Source organism: Crocodylus siamensis, chromosome 15 (genome assembly GCF_052110815.1).
Source record: "Crocodylus siamensis isolate JL-2025a chromosome 15, ASM5211081v1, whole genome shotgun sequence".
In the NCBI taxonomy this organism is placed as follows: domain Eukaryota; kingdom Metazoa; phylum Chordata; order Crocodylia; family Crocodylidae; genus Crocodylus; species Crocodylus siamensis.
Genome location: NC_143409.1, coordinates 29,718,831 through 29,742,825, shown reverse-complemented (window position 1 = coordinate 29,742,825; position 23,995 = coordinate 29,718,831). Strand labels below are relative to the sequence as shown.

Below are 23,995 nucleotides of genomic sequence, written 5' to 3'. Positions count from 1 at the left end.
GCAGCAATCTACAAGCCTAGCAGAAATGCAGATCATTTGTGTGATGTCCTAAGAGTATGTATTCATACCCAGAAAGCAAGGTTCACTTTAGAGTTAGCTCTGACATTTAACAGCATGTCATTGTTTTGGGCTAGGCAAAAACATAAGGTAATCTGAATAAAAGCAGAATGCATCTTTTAAATGAGGAAATCTTACCCGCTCCATCAGTTTTTGAAGCTTTAGTGTTTTCTCTTCACGCAACTTCTCTCTCAGCTGTTGAGCTTTCATCTGTTTCTCTTCAAGTTTCTTTTTAGATTCTGCTATTGTTCTTTTAATACAAATAAAGTAAAATCAGCCAATGAAACAATGGCAACTAAGTATCATCAATGAACTAAAGCAACTGCACTGCTGGATGCTGCGACTTTGTCATTTATTTGATACACAATAAATGTATTTGATTAATGTATTTTAATATTAGCCTCCATACTGCTCTTTTTCCATATCAAAACTTTTTAGGGTTTAAACTCTCATGCAACGCAGTTTATAAGTAATAAATTTCAAAACAACGGCCACTTGCCCTTACACAAAACACGTTTTCATTTATACATCTCAGAAAACGTTATAAAAAAGTAAATGCTGTCATAATTATTTTATGTAATTGAGAGTCTGTTTCTGTTTTCCTATTCAAATCAGATAAAATTTTTAAGACCTTTTACGAGATGGTGAAGAAAGTTTCTCATGCATGTGTATTCCATGGCCTGGAGGACGTGCAGGTTCTTCTTCTACTATATCTCCCCAGGAATTATTCTGACGCCATGACTCACGAGCTGCAAGAGAGGAAATATCACTTCTTCAAAATGAAGTTTATTGGACATGACCTGATATTTCAAAGGAACTAGGGTCATTTTTGTTCTAAATCCATACCTAAAGATGGAAAAAAGTCTCTCTAACAAACTTATCTTGTATATCAAGCTTAATATTTTAATACATAAATGTTTACCTTCATAATCTGCTAGGACATCATTCCAGTCCATAGACATGCCACAGAAAGATATACTTCCGCTGCCCATGCTAGCCTGAAATTTCAAAACATTGCCATGAAATGAAAAGGTAAATGTCTAACATGATCTTACATTAGCATAAGGGTTTCTAAAATTCTGTGCAAACTTTGACTGAAGATTGAAGACAACTGGATTGGAAATGCAAAAAGAAGGTGAACCAACATAGAGTTATTTTTCTTTTTATTTGTATAACTTTTACTTTTAGAAAAATGCCTGAACTAGAAATGATAGCTACAGTAGACTACTCATTTGAATAATCTCGCTAAACTAAATGCTAAGGAAACTTAACTCACATGTGTTTGTGGAATAGGGCCTTGAATTCATTAACCCTTACATTTTCAAAATGATATGTGGGCTTTTAGTAACTGAATTCCCACAAATACCAAGAGCACAGATTTGCTACTCTTATTCATATTGGATGCGTCTACACTTGCCCCTACGGGGCCATTGTTACTGAGCCACCATTTAGTATGTCCTTCCAAAAGGATATACTAAATGATGGCTCAGTAACAGCCTATATTGCACTGTGCACACAGTGCAGTCATTTTTAGTTGCTGCGTCATTGTAGCGACGCATACTGAGGAAGCGTGTCGCTATGGCAACATAGTTGCAGTGTCATGGTTTTTGCCTGCAGACGTTTTGTCCTGTAGCTTGTCACTACAGAAAAGTAGTGTCACGTGTACACATGCCCGCTGAGTTGTAGGATCATAGAAAAGTAGAGATGGAAGGGACCTAACATGGTCATCTAGTCCAGCCCCCTGCTCAAAGCAGGATCCAACAAAGAAGAAGTTTTAAGCACCTAACTCCTATCTCCAGCATGATTAGAAGTTAGGAATTAAATACTTTTGTGGACCTGGACCTTTAGACATCAGTGGACACAGGTTTCAGTGGGTCATGGAGTAAAGAAGGCAGCACTCAGTGTGAGTAGTGGTGGGGAGGGACAGACAGAGGGGGGTAGGCAGTATGGGGTGGGGGCAGAGACTGTGGCTCCAACCTGCAGACCGGCCCAGGGCTGGAGCTGGAGCTACAGCAGCTGCTTGCTCTTTGTTGTACCTGAATCCAATGTAAGGGATTTTTTTCCCCTCCAATGTTGGATGGTGGGGGGAGAAGGAGTAAATACGGTATACCTACTCTTGAATTTGAATAAATATGGTATATTACATTTATGTTCTGGTGAGGTCATTAACAACTTATTTTTAAAACAGATTAAAAACTCACAGAAAAATCACTATCATTGTCCGTCTCAATGTTAATGTCATTGTTTTCTTCTGCTTCAATCTCTCTAGTTAGCTGCTCTTCTTCTGCAATAGCACTAGCTATGGCTTCTTCATTGGCCTTTTCTAGGCGGTCTGCTAACTCTTCTTTTTTAGCAAGGACTTCTGCCATAGACTGTGAAAGAAACCACAATCAGGACTGAACTGGAAATAAATAAACTAGCTTCCAAATACTAAATACAGCTTGTGCTATGCTTTTGTTTAACCCACAGTCATTCTTTGTTTCACTGGGCTACGTTTAGAGGATGCAGTTAATTCATTGATACGAAAACACTGGCATTTTCAAACTGATTAATGAAAAGGTTAAGACATTTTCACACAATGTAAGGATATTACATTTTAAATCTACATTCATATCATACCAAAAGATTATAAATAAGTACAGCATTGGTCACAGAAAGCAATGAAGTAAAAACGTGACATACCATTTTTTCTGAATACTGCCCTCCAAAAAACCCTTTTCCTAGAGCAGTGGTTCTCAACCTTTTTATACTCATGACATCTGTCAGAAAATGCCAGCTCTTAGCTTTCACTCACTTCTTGACTATCAAAAAATAGTAATTCTTCTGTTGCAAAGAACTCAATATGCCCACAACGGGTCAGAAGGTTTTTAACACTTTATGAAATCTCTGGGTTTATCTTACGAATCATGCTTAGATACCTAAAAGTGCTAATATTGTTGCAGCACCCTTGAAAGAATCTCAAAACACTCTAGGGTGCCATGGAACCATTGTTGAAAATCACTGATCTAGAGGAAAGGGTAAGCAAAACAGGCCCAGACACATTACAAAAAAAATCAGAACTCAACATAGAGGTGATCTCTTTTATTAGACCAACTAGATGTCTGTGCAAAATTTTTTCTTTATTTGCAAGCTTTCAGGCATAGGCACAGGCACCCTTCTTCAGCGATAAAAGAAAAGATTGTAAAAGTACATTAAAGGCACTCAGAACCTTTCTGTATATCCACAAATGGGACCACATATACCCTACCTTTAGTCCCTGAATGAGAATACAGAATTATTCAAAACAGAAAGGAGGATCTACGAGAGCAATGATATATTTGTTAGAGAATGTAAGTTATCAGTAACAAATCTTAGCAGAGCTTAACCTTTCAGGCTGTGCTTCCCTGGGAAATTAATAAATTTGGATGACAATGCAACATGGGCAAGAATCTGAACCTTAAAACACCAATACTTAACTGTTTAGACATATTTTTGGTTCTTAATGACACTTTCCCTTTAAATCTCCTCCATTACTAATGTTAGTTCTGCTCGACTGCTGTTAGCAAAGCTGGAAGTGCTAAAATAGATACAACAAAGTTTTGTGCTCAAGGCATGTCAAATCAACAGCGGTAAAAGTGCCTTCATTGCTAAACAAGAAAAAAGTTTTTTTTCTTTCCCAAGTCCCTGGTTGCCTCTGACATCAGACACCTCTAGGGAAAACAGCAGCCTGATCTGTACATCACAGAGCAACACTCTCCCACAAGAACTCACAGATACCCAGGAGAATGAACTTCCAGCCTCTACTTCCCCTGTGCAAAATGGAGTTTATTTTCTACCTAGAAGGACTTTTACAATCTTTGAATTCTCCTCAGCCTGAAGAAGGGTGTATGTGCCTATAAAAGCCTGCAAAAAAGGAATTTTTTGCTGCTATTCAGTTGGCCTAATAAGAGATATACCTCTGACCCAAGAGCTTTGTGTATCTCTTCAGTAGGCAGAGACCCGTTCAGTCTAGGTGCCCCAGAATTCCTGATACCAGTGAAGCTGAAAAAGTTGTAACAATAGATGCTGACAGAGGTGGGAAAGAAATGAAACAGAAAAACCCAGCACTTTACCAGAAGAGGAATTGTGTCAATTTGACTTGGTTCTCCAGCGTCTGTATAGCTCACGCGTTTCAGCAGGGCTTTTTGGTGCTTTTGTCTGATAGCTGGTTCACTCAGCTGTTAGATAAAAGTGCCAAAAAGCCCCGCTGCCACACATGAACTATGCAGATGCTGAGCAAGCTGGGTCAAACTGACAAGATTCCTCTTCTGGACATGTGCTGCACTTGTTGTGGGGGCACGTTGAGCTGAAAGTAAAGCATTATTTGGGGGGGGGGGGGTGCCCCACGTCCATAAGCAGCCGAGATGGCATATTTTTCACACATTTTTCTACTGCAGATTGGCTAGCATTATGGAAGAGGTTATCGGTGAAAATAAACTGCAGGAGTGTTTTTGTAAATTAGGTACTTAATCTTGCTTCTGAATCTAAAAGACAGTGTTTCTTCAGTGGCATCCTTGCGGATGCCAAATGAAGAAACACCAGTGAAACAGGTGCTTTAGAAGCTGCAGTACTTCTGGTAGAGTAAGTCTACAAATCTCTTGAACAAGAAGAGGTTCTTTTTTTTTTTTTTTATAAGAATTTTCAATAAAATGAAATATATTACTTGGATATCTACAGATTTGGTATAGGTTTTTTGAGCCAAAATACAGCAGTGAGAATTGTGCAGGTACAGTACAAAATTTGAGTTCATGCTGTATAGTACTTACATTGAGTGGAATAAAGACATTCCAGAAAAGGATCAATGTTTAACCATGACTAGTCATCTGATAAAGAACATGACACTGTTCTTACCACAAAGACATGATCAGATGACACAAAGCCACATCTCTACTCAATAGAATCTTCTAATATACACAAAATCAAGGGGTGAAAAGAAAGTGCATTCATTCCTCCTTTTCTCTGTTAAAGCCATGAAAAGGGTGACCAAATTAAGAAAAAACACTTCTTTTTAGGAAATTTTCTTGCACATTTCTCTGAAAACACTAAAACCAAGTCACAGACTCTTTACTGAACATCAGAAAATAAACTAATTAAAAATTGGCAGCCTCATCTTGGAAATCCTGTCCAGCTACAAACAGATACCCTTTGTGCAATGCAGGGCACTAAGGATAAATGTCAGAGATATTAAATCGGTTTCCAACTTGCTTTTTATAGAAAGGGAAAAACTCTGTTCATGTAGCAAAGACATTTATAGTATACTGTTAAGTATTCTTCAGAAAGCTACCCCACCTGTTTAAAAATTGGTAAAGGGATCAGAAATAAATCATGTTTCAGGAACTTATTATTTCAAAATACTCATCAACAATATGACAGAGAAAACTACAAGGAAATATTTTATACAGTACAGGTTAGAAATGGCCCCAATCAATGGGTCAGTCAGGCTTGCCAGTTGTGTACAAAGGCAGAAGACAATGGCGGAGTTGGTCTTAGTGAAACATAAATCTGACCATTTCCACATTTGTTTTCCAAATAAGTTTTCAATTTTGATTAGCAAAATTAGGGAAAATCAATACATTTAAATCTTGCTTAAAATGAGGAATAATGGAAGGAAAAAAATCATTCTGATTGGAAGTGAGGTCCTTCTAATCCAACTCAGTGTATTACTACACATTCAGATGACTTCAGACACTTTACTGACATAAATTCTAAAGCTGAAGGTGCTTAGAAGTATGTAAAAACAACACTTTCCATGTGACATTGGGTGTGCTTTAAGGACTTTTCCACAACTTCTCTAGCAAGTTAATGGTCAATACTGTGCAAAGCAGAATGGGAAACACACAACACATCTATTGCTTTTTATTCAGAATTCTTGCAAGGTTTCTTACCAATCTGGCAGCACTCACATTTGAAATGTCTGAAGGGTCCATTTCACTTTCTATCTTAGCTTTCTCTGTTTGAATCTTCTCTGCACTGTGAGGATTCAGAGAGGAAGATTCATCGATCTGTAGATTTTCTGAAGTATGTTCAGCATCTGTGATAACCGCAGGTGTTTCAGGAGGTGTTTGTAAAGAACTATCTTGCAAAAATGCATTGGTATTCCTAATATCCTCCGGTACACGTACAGCAAACTAACAAAAGACACATTTACAAGAGGAAAAAAAGAAGTAATATGTTGATTTTCAAATATATTGCACAGGAAAAAACAAGCTAAAATGACTGTATTCTACCTTCTGTTCATAGATTGAACAAATATTGCCATCTATAGTTACAATTACCAGACATTTTCCATTTTTGCTTGTATATAAAGCTTTGCCAGTTAAACCTTTCAGTCTGAAATGTTCTGTACTGGATATCTGCCCACAACTGATTTTTTTAATGTTTCAGTTAAAACAGCCCAGCCACTTCCAAGTAATGTTTAGGAGCAAATGTTTTGCCATGTTAAAATATTCTCACAATTATTTCAGTGAAAAGCTTTGTCTCCATGCTTTGGAACAGTGATTAAGATTTGGAAATGGTTGGGGGGTGGGGTTTCCAGGACATATCTTTGGAAGAAACATTTTTTTTAAATGTAATGTAGACTATTTGCAATGAAGTACAGAGACCAGCATGGCGATAGCTCAAAACCATGACATTTGGTCTAGCTGTCTCTGAGAAAACAGAAACAAATATGCAGCAGAGGCAGTTTTGATAAAAGACAAAAGGATTCAACTAGGATAACACATTTGAAAATACACCCTTTTTACCATCTTTGATTTGAAGAGGAGCAATGAGCGAATGCAGGGACCTGTGATATCAAAATCAAGGCAGGCATCAAAATTAAGTTACATCAGCGCAACTGGAAGCAGAATTTAGAAGGATATAAAACCGATTTCGTTTTGATGCTTATATATAACTAAAAACTGGAGTGTGCTCTGTGAACCCTTAACCTGCTTGCAAAAGGAAGGGAGTAATCCATATAGTGGCAGATAGCCAAGCCCCACCCTTTCCTCAAGCCACAAAAAGAACTCACAAAAAGAATACCCCTGAGAGCACAGCTAAATGTCATAGTGCACAAATATGTCTCTCTCCAGGATCCCATCAGTCCTAATTTATTCAAAAGAACCACACTGCTTCCTTTACAGGAAGATCTAGAGTAGCAGAGGTAATGGCAGGCGTATTTCTTTAACACTGGGACTGCATGATGTGAATGAGAACAAAATGTAGCACTATATTGTTAAATCAGTCAATGGGGTTGTTGTCTCTTGATGTAAACAGAATTTGCATGATTTGGTTTATATTGTCACCAACATTATTTATCTTACAGTCACTATTGCTAATATACTTATTTGCAATGTTTATATTAGCTTTACTGATGTTTACAATGTAGTCAACATGGTTTACAAGAAAAATCAATAAAACTACAATGCAAAATCAATGGTAATTCTTGGGAAAAAATGTTGAAATACACAAACACTCTCACCCCAAGAAGATGTCAACACAATAATGAAAACAACTGCTATACACAGCTTCAAAACTAAGTTTTCCTACTATAACAACACTTTAACCAATTTTTAGTGACTTGCAAATAATTTCACTGGCATTTCCATTGTAAAAAATGTTGGGGTTTTTTGTTTGTTTGTTGGAGGGGGAGGGAGTTAATTACATTCGCTTCCAGCCAAAACTTGTTCTTTTTGACTGAAATATACTTTCTCTGAATCTAGGTTTTTACACCACTCATACAGTACTTCATTGTCACTAAAAAGGACAGATTTATGGTCAGATTGCACTTGGCCCCCATTCACATGCAAGAAGGAAAGGAAGGTAGGGACTTTCACTCTGGTCCTTTGCCATTTCCCTTACCAGACTGCACAGGAACCAGATAAAATTGCAGTTAATTTTTTTTTAGAGGCCAACAACTGCAAACTCCTAGCACTCCACATGGGATGCTAAACTCCACCAAAGGAGTAGAAGAAGGGGACATCCTTAGATATGTCCAGTATGCAGCAAGGGAGATGAGGTTGCACTCTTTTTTTAGGGAGGTGCAAGAGATGTGCTGTGCACCAGGGAACACCAAGAGATACTGTGCCTGTGAACACCTCCTTCCCCAAAATGGGCCTCTGCCTTGATGAGACAATCAGGTCACCAACATTGTATGTGTGTGTGTATAACAGGATTATGGTGGTAAATAGTCACATTTAGCTGAAGCCTATGGAAATAGGTAACTTGATGGCATGATCAGCCAGCAACATTATCTATACTGCATTTTCTCACATACAACACACACCTTTTCCCCAGAACTGGGACATGTGTTTTAAGCTGGAAAACAAGCAAACCTAGACAAAGTGTGCGTGCCACACAGCTGCAAAGATGGCTGACACAACCTATCTGGCTTAACAAGCTGAAGGGGCAGAATCCTGTGTAACCACTCTCAAAGCCAGAGCTAGTGGCTGAGCACTGTAGCTTCTGCCTGAAGCAGCAAGTAGGCTGCTGACAATAACTTGATCTGTGGTTCTCAACCTTTTCAGACTCAAGGTACCCCTCAAAAAGTGCCAGCTTTTAATTTTCACTCATTTTTGACTACAGAAACATAACAGAGCAATTCTTCTGTAGCAAAACACCCAAAAGCACTTCTAGTCCACTTCCTGGTCCACTGGGGAGCATGCAGGGGGGCCTCTGCTGCGCCCCCCCACCCAGCTTGGCAACTGGTACCTCCTGGGTCTGGGGGGGCACTGGGGTCCCTCCACAGTGGATTGCCAAGCCAGGCAGGGGGGCGTGCAAGCTCCCCGGCAGACCTGGAATTGGACCGGAATTCTTCTGTTCCACATCCGGGTTCGCTGCCGAGCATGCGGGGGGCCCCCCCTGCACTCCTGTGGGACGCTCCATCCGCCCCAGCATCACAGCATTCACAAGCCACACCTGGTAGCTTGAGGTATGTAGAAAAAACGTTTAAAGCTGTGTCTATGGCCAAATTGCTGATTCTCTGAATCAGAATCGAATCTTCAGATTCTGATTCAACCATATCAAATCAGGGACAGTGATCCAAATCAACGGTTTGAATCACTGTCCCTTATTCCGGCCAAATCCAAATCTGAATCGAATAGGGCCTGTTTCGCACGTCCCTACAATTTATATACAAAGTTGAAGACCTAACTAAACAATCAAGATTATATAACTAACTAAATAAATAAAAGCTGAAGTTTGTCGAGATATATAGATATATATTTATATATACATATATCTATACCTATGTGTCTATATCTATACCTCTCTATATATATATCTATAGAACCACAACCATATTTCACCATAACCAGTTTTTTCCCCAGCCTACTCAAGTATGATTATAGATTGTAAAAATCAGTGGCCCATTTCTATCTGAAACACTGAGATTTTAACTGCATTTGCATCACCACATTAATACCACCTGCAATTAAGTTGTTGTACATTAAAACAAAAGAGTTGTTAAAATATGTTTTTAACTCGTTTAGTCAGTTTGGAGACTATACCATTGGACATAATTACAGAGATTCATTTTTCTAAACAAACGCTAGCAGCTGCAACAATAACAAAGTTAAAGAAATGGTGCTAAATTATACTCACTTGAGACCTTTCAGTAAGAGGATGCTCACACTGATATGAAGAACCTTTCTGTAGAGACTCGACCGTTTTGGATGCAATATCTCCTGTGAACAAACTCTTTGGTTTGCTCTCTGATGGGGTGCAGCATATATTCTCTTTGTCACTATCATCCTTGGATCTTATTGATTCTATAGCTAAAGGAGTTTTTGTTGTCACAGCTGTAGACCGGGATCGAACAGGCCTTCCACGCTGAACTGTTTCCCATCCTTCTGCATCCTTCCTGTCTATGTGAAAAGACCCAAACACCCCACCAAGAAACAGATTCATAAATTCAATTTTAACATATTTTCTAAGATTCTCCTGCACAACAAAAAGGCATTTTCTCTTTGAAAAGAAATGAAAATCAATTAGATCATTGTTCATAAATATTTTTCCTTCCATGAGTACTATCCATTTATAAAGTGCAAACCATTCTCCAAACTCTTATTTCAGTGGTTCTCAACTTTTTTAGATTCAATAAACTACTCACAGAATGCCAGCTCTTAGCTTTCTTTTTTTTCTTTAAGTACAGAAAATAATGGAGCAATTCTTCTGTTGCAAAGAACTCAGAAAGACCATGACAGGTCAGAATGATTTTGACGCTATGGATGCCTGTTTAAAATTTCTCAGTTTATCTTGTGAATCCTGCAAAGGTATTTGCACATCTAATGTTGTTAATATTAAGCAACACCCCTAAAAGGATCTCACTGCACCCCAGGGTACAGTGGAAAAAGGACTGAGAATCACTGTTTTATATACATAAAATATTTTGCATAGGAGTAAAACCACTGATTTTCAAGGGTTTATACTTAAGCAAAGTTATCTGTGTGCATATCTCAGAACCATGGTGCCACATACATGAGGTTTCCTTTCCTATCCAAGGATTACATCTCAGGTTTTGATCCTCATCAAAACTGTATGAAACACGTTGGAGCCTCAGTAACTTTAGTGGGCTTCTAGCAAGTGCAAAGCTGTACCAGGCAGGTTTACTTGCAATACTTTACTTGCCTTAGGCTATTAAAGTGACAATATTGTATAAAATACAAGTCATCACTTCTGCATGTAGGAAGTATGCTTATTTTTTGTTTTTGTCAGTGTAGATGATTAATGTATGCTACATAATTTCAATTTCCAGATCATCTCACCTCCTGAATTTCATGAAACAGAAAAATACTGCTAAGCTTGAGCTGTAAATTGCAGAAGTTGGTACGCTTAGAAGAGTAGCTTCCATTAATTTACTTTAATTCTGCAGAAACATTTCTACTGATCTCATGCTTTATAAAAGTTAATTTAAAAAATAAAGCCCTAACCTTTGGCACAGCTTTGACCTGACAGTGTTCATGTAACCAGTGTTAAATAATCAGCCACATTTGTTCAGTGTAGATACTGTCAAATGACTGAACAGCTAAATAATAAAAAGTCACTAACAGATCACAGATTGTTGACAGATTTTGGTGGATATTTAAAAAGGTCTCCCAAGTTGCATGTGCCTGAATGATAGCAGACTCAGACTTTTCTTAATCAGATACATTAGGATTTGTATCCCACACACAACCACTACCTCTCCATTAATAGTATTTCTACTATCTCTAGTTGTTATCAGTACATTCGTTCCCAGAAATTCCTGAAAGGCTTGGTATTTAAGCTTCCATCCACCCTTCCGCTTTCAGAAGCAAGCTGATATAAATCTTCATTATAAGCATCAACTGTTTAGCATATAAGTATATGGGCAGACTGGCTGCAACGTAATGGATCTGAGTATGCATCATCAATACAATCAATTGGGGGAAGAAATGTCATTTAATTCCAGAAAAACTATTTTGAAAACAAGTCTCTTCTCCATTTCAAAATCTGCGCCAATTCTCTGATTGTTTCCATTTTCCATTCCATTTAAGATATAGAAAATTCAGTAACACTACAAACAGATTTTAAAATCTGAGAAATTAATCCTTTTAGTACCTTTAGTAACCTCTCTCTCAGTGGGCTCCTCAACACTCTTCTAATAACACAGGCTTTGATTCTACACACATTTAACTTTCTTGCTTAATTTTGCATATAAGCAGTTCCAGGGAGACCAACAATACAACTCACGTGTAAGGTAAGGACATGTCTCAGTCTTTGCAAGACTGGGGCCCAAAAGGGGTGATTACCACAAAAAGAAACCTTAAACTGAGTTTATTTCTTAACATTTGAAAGGCACTAAAATTTTAAAAAGATGTAAATAAATTTGTTTCTTTTCATTCTCCCTTTTAAACAAAGAACACAAATTTTAAAAGTAATCTCAACATTTAGCACTTTAAAAAAGCATGGCGAAGTAAGTAACAGAGACGACTACTCTTTACCCTCTTGGAAAATAAAGAATTTTAGTTTCCAGAACACACAGCTCTTCATCCTTTATGAACACTATGATCAATCATTTTATTTTAAAACAGGAAAGAAAAACACTCTTTCAAAAGGTTCCTTGTAGAAAGAAATACTGTGTAGAGCTTGGAGCTAATCCATTAACTAAGGCCAACATAAACACTATCAGGTAATACAAATATTGATATAATAGAAGAAAATGATCAAAAAGAACATCCCAATATATGAATAAACTTTGAGCTCAATAAAACTAAAGAATTAATTAAGGACTATATTTTACAATATACCTTTGGAATAAATGTTTTTGAATAACCAGTCAAATAAAATATAGAAGTGTTTGTAAGAAAGAATACTGGTCGGGATGGATAACAAATCATAAAATGAAAATGAAACCTCAGACTAAGCTTAGAATAGTATAGGATTTATGTTTATACAACATCATTTCCATGCAAGGTATCTCAAAGCTTTTTACAACAGGAAAGATGGGCATATGGTTCAGATACAGGGGCTGGGAGCCAAAACAGCCAGCATTTTCAAACTTGGGTGGTTTGATAACTTACACCATTACTAATTGCTTCTAGGAAAGCAATAGAGGATAGTTGTTAAAAAGTACTGGAAGTGCCTAGGGAAAGTTACTGAACTGGATGATTTACCTGGTAAGGTAAACTATATATTATTCACTTTTGAAGATTTGCTTAGTGTTTAAATTACTGGATATACATTTATTCATCTCCTATCAAGCTGAATAGGAGATGTATTGAGCTCCCACATGGATGGGAGCTGGAGAGAAAAAGAACTGGATGCAAAACAATAGTTCTATATTGCGTATTTATTTTCTCTCCTTCCTTCTCATATCTAACAGCTTGCATAGAAAACCAGGTAAACCTGTAGAAATATTGTAGTATATAATGAGCTGATATAAATCAGGAAGCATAATAGTGAAGTCTATATACCTACATGACAGCTGAATAGCTACCCTGATTTCTTGTTTCTAAATAAATTAAATGCATCTAGAATGTAAACAAATCTTAACAATATTCACAGGGTCATTGTTTTCAATAAATGAAAAAAATAATGTCATTGCTGGTAATGCAAGACATGTAGCAAGGATAAAACAAGTCGTATAAAGCTCATTAGCCATCTATATGGGCTAAGTATCACATGCTGGTTAGACAGGCCAAGTTACCTCTTGTAGAAGATAAAATCTTGAGTTACTTTCTAAATCTTTTAATACATCAAGCAAAAAGCCTCAGGTAACCTCTATAATCTTCAGACCTACAGTAAATTTACTAAATAAATACAGGCAGCCCTCAACTTACAATGTTCTGAGTTACAACGTTTCGCACTTACTACGTTTATAAATTGACACCCTGTTTCAACTTTATGACACCAGTTTCGACTTTACAGCGTTCGATCCAATGCGACACCATGCCAGCGAACAAGTTCACTGCATCACTCATCTACCTGGAGAACATCTGTCCAAACTTCCTTGGACACTTTATTTAAGAAAGTAGACTCCAGAAAGACTCCAGAAAACCCTGCAGCCAAAACTCCTGAGAAGACTCCAGCCAAAAACCATCCAAAAAGTCCAACCACGTCACCTCAAAGAAGTCCTTCCAAATCAATATGATTGCTATTTACAATATAAATACATTAATGTAGCTATATTACTTATCTATAATTGATCAAGTACAAAATTCTGGAGTATTTTGGTGAACATAGGGTATCAGGCCTTGGTTCAAGAACCAATCCCCCATTTACAACATTGTTTCTTCTGAGAAAATCGGTTCCAAGTTTTAACGTTTCAACTTAAGATGCGGTTTTCAGGAACCAATTGTGTTGTAAGTCCGAGGACTGCCTGTAGATACCTTACTTAGACTGCTTAGCTACTTCCTTGGTATCTAGATTGTTGAGAGAATTGTAGCTCACTTCTAGGTGCTCTAATATTGTATTTATTGTTCTAATATTATACTATATTGCATTATTATTTTAATAACACCACCACATTGCTATAATACTAGTTCATCATATTTATTATTACCACTTTAAGGCCCCTCTAGTAAAAGCCGGGTATATATAAGTTTATTTTTTTATTAAAATATCCATTTATGCCACAGGTTCACAATTTTTACTTGAATATTATACCCAAAAACTTGAACAGAACAAATTTATCTACAGCATTTGATAGCACACTGGCCATTTGGTAAAGCTCCCCAGATAAAACATAATCGTAAAATTTACGTAAAGTGTAAATATTTCTGCAGAGTTCTCGAGTAATAAGGGATAGAGGCAACGCTGGAGGTTTTTTATGACCATCACTTTATATCTATTCATGTGCTTCAAAGTTTGTTTATCTTTTCCATTTCTAAATTTCTCATCAGTCATATATTCCTGGTAATTTTCAGCTATGCTTACATTAACAAAAATTTTGCAGCACTAATACCTTTACTGACATCTTATCACGCAGCTTTTGATTTTAAATGCATTTACTGCTCACCAGGGTGTCATCCCTGGTTCATAATAACTTCTTTCCAAAACTGGAATTCTTTTCATAGAGTTTACTAGCCATCTCCACGTGCTAAGTATCACATGCTAGATTTGGTTACTTGCCCAGTTTTGTTAATGAATAATTCATTTGACTACTCTGAGCATTCTCTAGTTTCATTTGAACTTCCCTGGCTCTCCTGGCTCTTGTATTACATGGAAGTGACAAGCCATCTGTTATGTTGGGGCCCTCATAGCCACGTGGGCTGCCTTCTTTCAAAGTTACTCCATCTGGAAGAATTGTCCAGCAGATTTATCAACAACACAAATGTACCCAAGTATTTGCAATACTCTAAGGAGTTCTGCCTCATGAGACTTAAATGCTCCCTTAAAAAAATCTCTTTACCAGTGATATATTACCTATTACTTGGCCTTCCTCATTCATTATTAAACTTTCAGCTCCAAATAAGGTACCTTTCATTATTTTTTTTTTGACATCTTCAGCAACATTACTGTAGGCACTGTGGTATAACTATGGAGAACTATGATTACACGAAGCTAGAAGAAACTGATCTATATACCTGAACACAGAAGGAACTGAAATGATTTTTCCACAACTTCTGTCAGGTCTGAGATAGACGTGTTGGACAGAAAACAGAAAAAAAAGAATATACAGTTAAAAAGTTGACAGTGATAACAACAGTTTCTCTACATAAGTTGTTTTAGGTGGGTACTGGCAGAATGGTTAAAGAACTGTTAAGAAATCTAAATGGTCTCAGTACTATTAACAGCCACATAAAAAATAATAATAGAAGTGAAGAGGAAAAGGAAAAAAGCAGCACTGTTTCCAATGGGGATTATGTGTCCTTAAAAAGCAATAAAACTCTTTTGAGAACTGAGAAGGGAACAAACTATCCCTTGATATCTTGGGGTGATATTTCTCAATATATACCCAGGGCTGGTCTACTGACTTTGTTGACATGTAACTGGGAACAAAGATCAAGTTTGCAGGAACAGAACTGGACCAAAAGAAAACCTGACAAATATCACGTACTGTGAAAAAAGCACTGTCGATGAGAGTAGCAGAGGAAGAATAGTTTGTCAACCACAATTCATTCTGGCCTAGAGAGAAAATGCAGGAAGAGCAAAAAGGAAAGGTACAGAGGAGATGGGAGAGGATAAGAAATACAATAGGACTGATGGACTAAGATGCTTAGAGAAAGCAGATGTATATATCAAAGGAGAGAGTAGGTAACAGATGCTTAGAATTGACACAAAGTGGTGAGAAAGATTAGAGGCCAAAGTTAAAAAAAAAAAAAAAAGAGAGAACCAAAAGGTAATTGACAGAATGTATAACTAACCAAACTAAATGTTTCAGAATCATAGTAACAACATTCCTATGTTTACATTTTCCCATATCTAAACATTTAAAAAAGCAACTAAAATTGGCTAGTAATAGATCTATCTAAAAATACTTTCACCACAAGTTCATGTAGAAATAGAAATATGGGTGGAAGTATGAATTTGCAGAGGCAGTGTAGTCTCAGAGTTTCAGTGACAGTTGAAAAACCTTGTTTTCTCTTTCAATAATATATTTAAATTCCTTCCCCTTGGATACTAGTGATCTGTTAGTCATGCAAAAGATGAAATGAGCAGTGACAATGGAGGAAACAGAGAACCATGCTACCCAAATAAGCATCTGACCAATTGGTTAAAAGGGAAAATAAAGAGTAACAAACTTTTGTTTGTGCCATGTCCTGTGAAATTAGTCATTTATTTTTTAAAAATGAGTTGTTGTTTTTTAAATTCATTGAGAAGATCCCAAATCAGACTGCCTTCTTTTTTATGGGAAGACTATTTGGAAGACTGACTGGTGATAACTGAAGATGTTTAAACATGAGCTATAACTTTCCCAGCTCTCAAAACAACAGGGGAAGATATACTGGTATGCACAATTTTCACAGTCCCATTTCCCAGCACAACACAGATTTAACTCCAGTGGAGCCAGGTAACAGAGTTTTCCCTAAAACACCCCAATACTATCTTCTTGGCTGGCAACATAAGAATTACATATCCAAGAGAAAGATGTCTATATCCTCACTATTCCTGGCTGCCCATGCAGCCTTTGGAGTCCACTGCCAGTCAGTGTAGTTTACGGCATTGCTGAAGACCATATCTCCTGTTACATAATGGAAGAGATTCATTTCCTGGGTTAAGCGAGAAAAATGCAAAGTGACAGGGGCTGGCAAACCTCAACAGCACTTTTTTAAAGCTGTACGCAATAGCCAACTGTCATACAACCATGTAATTGAAAACAAATATAGTGCTTATACAGTGTAGTCAATATAGCTGAATTCTAAAATTATCATGCTTAACAGGAAAAGAAAACAGTAATAAGTAATATACTTATGTACTTGACCTTTCAATTATGTCAATTACTGGTATAACGTGACCACATAGTATTTAGACCATAACTGTGCTGTAAGGTCAGGGTACTTGGTGTCACTGTATTCAAAAGCTTAATTCCAGCAGAATTAAGCAGAACGTCTTTACCTATTCCATAAGAGACCAGTGGTTCTCAAACTTTATTGGTTCAGGTATCTCCTTAAAAACTACTGAATTCAAATGATGGAACATGAAACTCACATGACCAATATTGTACATGCAACACAGTTTGGGAAACTGTGTTCTAAATAAAAGGCTCAGGACACATAATTGCAAGACTGCCTTCTATCTGAAACAGAATGTCTGGTCACAAAGGAAAAAGGGCTAAAAGATTTCCCAAGAAAACAGTAACTGATAAGGAAATGACAAAGAGGGATCTACAATGGGACTACTAATTGCATAGATATAATCTAATTAGCCTTCCTAACCATTTTTATCAGATATAGTAAAGTGTTGGTCATATTTATTCCCCAATGAAATCTGAAAGCACTGGTAAAAGAAAACGACTTCCTGTTTTATCTGGTGTAAGAAAAAGAACTATTTAGTCATCTAACTATTGAAAAACAGATTAACTCAGGAAGTCTCCCACTTACGAAGATCACTCCAATTAAATCTCAAACTAATAGCTTATAAAATTAATTCAGTCACCAACCAAAAATCTCCATCAGTGTTTGATATACTTAATTAGAATCTAAAAAAAAGAAACACTCTGCAGTATATTGTCCAATTTCTGTAAACATCACTGGTATGTAGAAGACTATGACTTGTACTTAAAGAATTCATCAGTCACATGGAGTATATAATGGCTGAATGTCCCTGGAAGTACAAAAAGCTCTGCCTTCAAAAAGAACTGTTATACCTAATCTGTCTAGAAATACCCAGGGACTACAGACTCTGCCTGCTGTAGTACCACAGACAACACTGACTACTGCAGAGTATTTCTTGTCCTTAAGCAGCTGTACCTCAGTACCCCCTTTTTAAATTGCAAACACAAAAATGAAATACATAAAAACGCCTGAAGGTTATTTAAATAAAAAGGCCTGCTGAGAAGCCAAGTGAAACCAAAGACAAATGTTCCATTTCATTTTTGGTTTTTTTCCCCAACTTAAAATGTTGCTCGAGGATGTAGCATTATAAAACAGGGTAGAATAAGATTTTATTTTATTTTTTTTACTATATTTCTACTTTTGACTGTTTTTTTCTAAACGAAGTGCATTGTTACAAAACTGACTTAATTTAAATTGTAAGGCATTCAGGGCAAGAAACGTGTTCTATTCTCCATTCATAAAACACTATGTACATTTACAACTTCATCTACTGCACATGATTTTTACTACTAGTGACAGTTTTAAAGTATAAATTCATTAAGGTCATCTGAACCAGGAGTTCTAAAGTTTTGCATTCCTTAAGTGTATCTTTATTTTATCTTTATCTTATAATAGTCTTCCTTTAAAATATTAAATTATAAACACTTAAAATTTTTAACTCATTTGTACTGGACTATTTCTATTAGCTCCCTGCTGCGTTTGCATGAAGGAAAATGGGTCAATAGATGGAAAGGTAAATAGGGAAAACAATCTCTGGAGAAAATCCCAAGTTTCCAGTATACGCTGGCAGATGAAAAGAGGGAAGCAAAACATAAGTTCATAACCCAAAAGGTAAAGGGCTTTTTAGTATTTCCAACAAAACAATCATAAAGGTTGTGAATTTAAGGTTCCTCCAAGGAGACTCTTTAAACAAAAGGAAAGAAGCTACAATTTAGCGTGGAAACTCTTGTACTTAGAGAAAGAACAAGCCATCCATTATCACTTCCTTAGAACAGTTCTAATGCTCCAGGTCTCAGTGGACACATCAAACTATTGTTAAGCTCTTTTGGAAAATATCAGACAAAAATTATTCTTGTGGGACCATTTGTACCTTTTCAAACCTGAGAATCATAGCACTTTTTGGTTTTGAGTTGTCATCCCAGATGCCCATGATGAAGTCTAAAACTCCACGGGCTTCCTTTCTAGAGAAAGGGAAGTAATATTCTTCCACTCTTTCAGATCTGTTGTCAGTTAGGATGATACTGCAGCTGAATGATATTTTATGACTGCTTCTTTTTCCTTTTTTGTGCATATTTTAACTCCTGCAGCAGGAGTAAATATGGGACATGTTAGTTACTAAAGACACTTTTAAAATGGGCCAAGTGCCCCAACCTTGCCTATAAAATTGAAAACACAATTCTCGAATAACCTAATACTTGGTAGCTGGTTTAATTTTGCTGTTATTTCATGTAAAGTTAAACTGGTGTGCTGCATAACAAAAGTTTTGACAAACAAATTTACTTTTGTTATGACATAAACCTTGGCATTCCGAACTAAGTTTCAATAGCTGAGCCATAAAAAATATTTTAGATGACAGCTTACTTAAAGACACTTACCATTTCTCCTGGATGACTTCTGCCCTGGTGTTGGCATATAAGGTTGTGTACTTGCTAGTTCTGGAGTAACAGCTTTAGCTCCATGGTTGGCTTTCACCTTATCTGCCCAACTTACACCTGAGGGAGCCAAACGGGTAGCAGCAATTGTCACAGATGGGTTTCTAAGTTAAAAAAGACAAAAGAAAAAAGAAAGAAGTTTCTAATCAAATAATTTTTTTTTTTTTTTTGGAGATTTTCTTATTTAACTTTCCTTTGTGTGTCCAGGCTTCCACTAACTCAGACTAATGAGCAGCTCCAGAAAATGAACCTACTGGGAACCAGTAGAAAGCTCATACTCTGGCACTTTTCAGGCAGCCTATCTTGCCCCTCTCTTCCTACCACTTCAGTTTCCAGAGTTAGTTACTACGGCAGCAAGACATTTAACTTGAGGGTGGCATGTGGGAAGCAAAGGACAAATCCTCCGTAAAACTTTGGCTGACTTGAAGATAGGTGGGTATTAATAGATAACAGGCACCCAGAAACAAGCAAACAGATTAAAAAAAGAATATTTTTGGGACAGTCCTACCTTGTCACTAAATCATTCCCAACCATACACAATTTTTGGAGGCCCAAAGTGAGATCCTTTATACTCAAAACAGCAGTGAAATGTTAATGTCCCAAACTAAAAACTAAAAGGAAGCTAAAGGAGAAGGAATTAATTTGAGTATTTCAGTGGTGAAAGAACATGGTTTCCATATAAAGCATAATCTAAAGCATTAATCTCAGGTTTGTTAAACCAAAAAAGTCCACAAGGAGCACCAGTTAGCCAACTGCACAACTCTCCAAAAGAGGTTTCTGCCCAAGATGTCCACAGAATGGGCACTGAGCTTAACCAAGGACAGGATGTTTGTTAAATAGCAGGCTTCTACTACATAGCTATACTACACATATCCATCATAATCCTGGGGTTTTAACTATACATCTAGTTAAATATATCCATGATCCATGCTACTGTATAGGCTGCTATCGACACACACGTTCTAAAAACAACGAACCTCACAATCCCACATCATTTGCCAAGGAGGATGCTACAATAATATTCCATACTAACCCTATCAAGTGAGGGCTTCCAGTTAAGTTCCAATCTTACACTGAGGATGGCATGGATGCAGTGTGTACCAGGGAGTTCTCGGTGAAGAATGAGGGCCCAAGTTACCACACCACTAATTAAATAACTGCAAATGCCTTTAAAAAAAAGAGTAAACTGAGAGCACTGAAGAGTTTTCTTTTGATTAGATTGACCCTGTGAAAATTACCTGGTATTTCTGAGAAGCATTTAAATTAACCCTATTTATTTTTAATACTATATATCCTTGTTAGTAAACCAATTTCTATGCAATTACAGATCATTACTTAGAAATATTTGATCCAATATACATCTCAAGGCAACTGAACATTGGAACCACAGTGGCCATTTATCCTTGTAACAGATCTCCTATTTGTTGTTGAGAAAACCATCCTACTGGGGACAGAACTTAAACACACTTGACTTAACTTAAAACAGGCCTTTAAAAAGAAAGACATTCAAAGTATATACATAAAGTGCTTTCCTGAACAGGGGTTTTAGTAAGAGCACTGCTGCCCTGAAACAACGTTAAATAATTTAAATGCATGTTTTATTATAAGTCTCCTGCCACATATTGAATTTTGGCAGTTAGCTGAATAAGAGATTCAGTATTGTAATATTAAATATTTTCTTTCAGACTAACATACATTTTGCTCTTCATCAAACTCATAATAATCTCATTTTATATTCATTCTTAGGGATCAATATTTACTTCCTGCACACTCAGCTGGCCATACACAGGTGCATACACAGGCACTTTTAAAATGTCAATTACATATATTTTGACCTTTGTTTTGTAAAAGAAAATGCCTATTAAACAGTTAACATTAAAATGTATTGATTTTTCTATCTTCTGGTCACTGAAACACCAAGGAATAAAAAGTCTAACTAAATCCAAGCCAAAAAATATATAAAAGGTAGATTTTTTTTAAAGCTTGCATTTGTCAGGTATTCTCTTTCTCATTTTCACACACCAATTTTTGGGTTCAAATATGGATTAGAAAACAGAAATAAAAACATTAGCTACAACATGAAAAATAAATTAATTAGCTTTTCATCAGAACTCTTACTTCTTGGTCTCATACCCAAAATTTAAACTTCTCCGAGCATTTGATGTTACACTGATTCTGTCGGCTGAGGGACTTGGGATTACATGGCGTCCCGGAGACATCTTCTTAACTTCCCAAGCCAAAGAAGTAGGTCTGCAAATTCAGGAGAGAATTAATTACAAATTAATTGTAAGCAGTCTTGACAACATTTTCAATGGATGCTGTTTCCAGGGAGTTGGACTAGATGGTCTCCCAAGGTCCCCTCCAGCCCTACTTTTCCATGTTCACCTTGAACAGTATTAGTGAACATTATAAAACATTAGTAAAAACAAAGTGCTGAAGTTTAATCAAAATCTTATCTGAGGTTTCTAAATTACATCTCAAACCATATTAGCCAGAACTACTTCAAAATAAATACTTGCACTGTTTTAAAATTCAAATATAAAACCTAACATGACATGAAGAGGCACAAAGGAAAGATCTGAGTAGGATGGGAAAAAGGTCCTGAGATACACGACTTCACAGTTTTAGAGATACTACTATTGACCATGAAACTTATGAAGTATCAGAGCTCACATATCTAGAGAAGCATCTGAAATGGCTGCACCCAGAGGTATAACTAGATTGCTTTTAACACAGGTGTTAAAATGGCTGCCGCCATTTTATACTGCACTAATGGAAGTAGCAATATGACATTTTTATTTTAAGTAGCCTTTTGTGAACACATCTGAGGGCTGGAATGTGTGTGTCAACTGTTGAGTAATGCAAAAAGGGAGCTATCAAGAGAGGAACTAATAAGGTGTAATAGGATGGTTTGACTTTTAAGAGGGAGCAGACAAGCCTCTTGTAGAAGCCCAGCTGTGGACAGATAGCTAATGAGGGCGTATCCCACTCACACTTAAAAATCCAGAGGAGAAAGCAGAGCAGACAAGCTGGGATAAGAAGCAATTTGTGGGCAAGAGGCAGACTAAAATCCAGATAAGCTTGCTACCAGGAAGGGGCTATGCTATGGTACTGAGTCAGAGCTAAGGGGCCCAGAGAAAGGCTAAATGTTTTGTTTGCTGGTTTATTTCTTGGCTTGATGCAAATCCTACATTTGTATTTAAAGAACTGGCCAAGGCACTCCCAAGGTGGCAAAGCCATTCTGCAAAGCAGCAGGCTCACTAACCTATTTAGAGGCAAGGAAAAACATGGATACGATCTGAATGCTCTAGGCCAGTGGTTCCCAATCTGTGGTACACGTACCACCAGTGGCACGCAGAGAACTCGTCAGTGGTACACGTTAACAGATTATTATAATTACTTTATATGACAAAAATTTGCTGGTAGTACTTAAGGTTGTATCTTTTAAATTGGTGGTGTGCAATCTGTCAGAGCTTGGGAACCGCTGCTCTAGTCTAATTCACTTTCAAAATAGTTGTGTGGCTAGAGTCTGGATTCTAGGTTCCTTCCTCTCAGAAAAATATCTGGATGACTGCCCACCAAGAACAATGAGGGGATAGGACAGAGGCCTGTGTCCAGCCCCCACTCCCCCCACGTACTTTGAGTCCGGCCCTGCTCCACCGTTCCCCCCAAGTCTGGGTCCATTCCCTGTCCCCCCCCCTTTCAGTCCAGGCCCATTCCTCCCCACCCCACGCTCTGGGTCTGGGCCCGTCCACCCATCCACCTGCCTCCCCTCCCTCCCAGCTGTTGCCAGGGCTAGCAGCAGGGGACCGTCACTGTGTCCCCCCTCTCCCTGCTTACTAGCTCTTGACAGGGCCCCGTGACAGCACCACACTCCCCAGTGTCATAGTGGGCAGGGCACCAACACTATGGCCCCCCACTTTCCCTGCCGGCTTGTTGGGGCCTGGCAGCTCCATGTCCGCCCGCATCCGGCCCCACCCCTGCTTCTCATCCAGTCGTGGGATAGGGGAGGAACAAGCCTGCTTCCCCCACCCCCCGCTCCGCCAGGCCGTCTTCTGTCTGAATGCTCTTGGAGCACTCCAACTGGTTGTTTCAGACAGCCAATCAGAGTATGAATAAAGTGTTATAGAATCAGAGGGCTGGAAGGGACCCTGAAGGATCATCAGGTCCAGCCCCCTGCACGAGCAGGAAAGACATCTGGGGTCAGGTGACCGCAGCCAGGTGACCATCCAGTCTTCTCTTGAAGACCTCTAGGGTAAATTATTGCACCACCTCTGAGGAGAGCTTGTTTCATAGTTTGGACACCCTCGTTGTGAAGAAGTTTTTCCTAATGTTCAGGCTGTAACCTTCTTTCAGGAGTTTGTGGCTGTTGTTTCCAGTTTTCTCCCAGGGCGCCCACGTGAACAGTTGTTCACCAAGCCCAATGTATGCCTCTGATATAGCGGTAAGCAGCAATCAGTGCCCCCTCAGCCTTCTTTTATTTAGGCTGAAAAGTCCGAGCTCCCTCAGCCTTTCCTCATACGGCTTGCTGTGCGAGTCTCTGATCATACAGGT

General features: G+C 37.8%; 1 protein-coding gene across 7 annotated transcripts in view; it reads right to left on the bottom strand.

Moving 5' to 3' along the window:
• SCAPER (S-phase cyclin A associated protein in the ER) overlaps nt 1-23,995 on the bottom strand; it is a 378,523-nt gene that overhangs the window by 274,177 nt on the left and 80,351 nt on the right. For 4 of the 7 annotated variants that reach the window (XM_090028843.1, XM_090028849.1, XM_090028847.1 and 1 more), the window contains 8 exons: nt 21,560-21,691; nt 19,385-19,545; nt 9,655-9,917; nt 5,961-6,203; nt 2,259-2,429; nt 980-1,055; nt 689-806; nt 196-307 (listed from right to left, as the gene is read on the bottom strand). In XM_090028843.1, coding sequence (XP_089884969.1) covers nt 196-307; nt 689-806; nt 980-1,055; nt 2,259-2,429; nt 5,961-6,203; nt 9,655-9,917; nt 19,385-19,545; nt 21,560-21,691 — 1,276 coding nt within the window. The remainder of the gene's footprint in view (nt 1-195; nt 308-688; nt 807-979; nt 1,056-2,258; nt 2,430-5,960; nt 6,204-9,654; nt 9,918-19,384; nt 19,546-21,559; nt 21,692-23,995) is intronic. The other 3 variants (XM_090028845.1, XM_090028844.1, XM_090028846.1) reach the window with 3 other exon arrangements.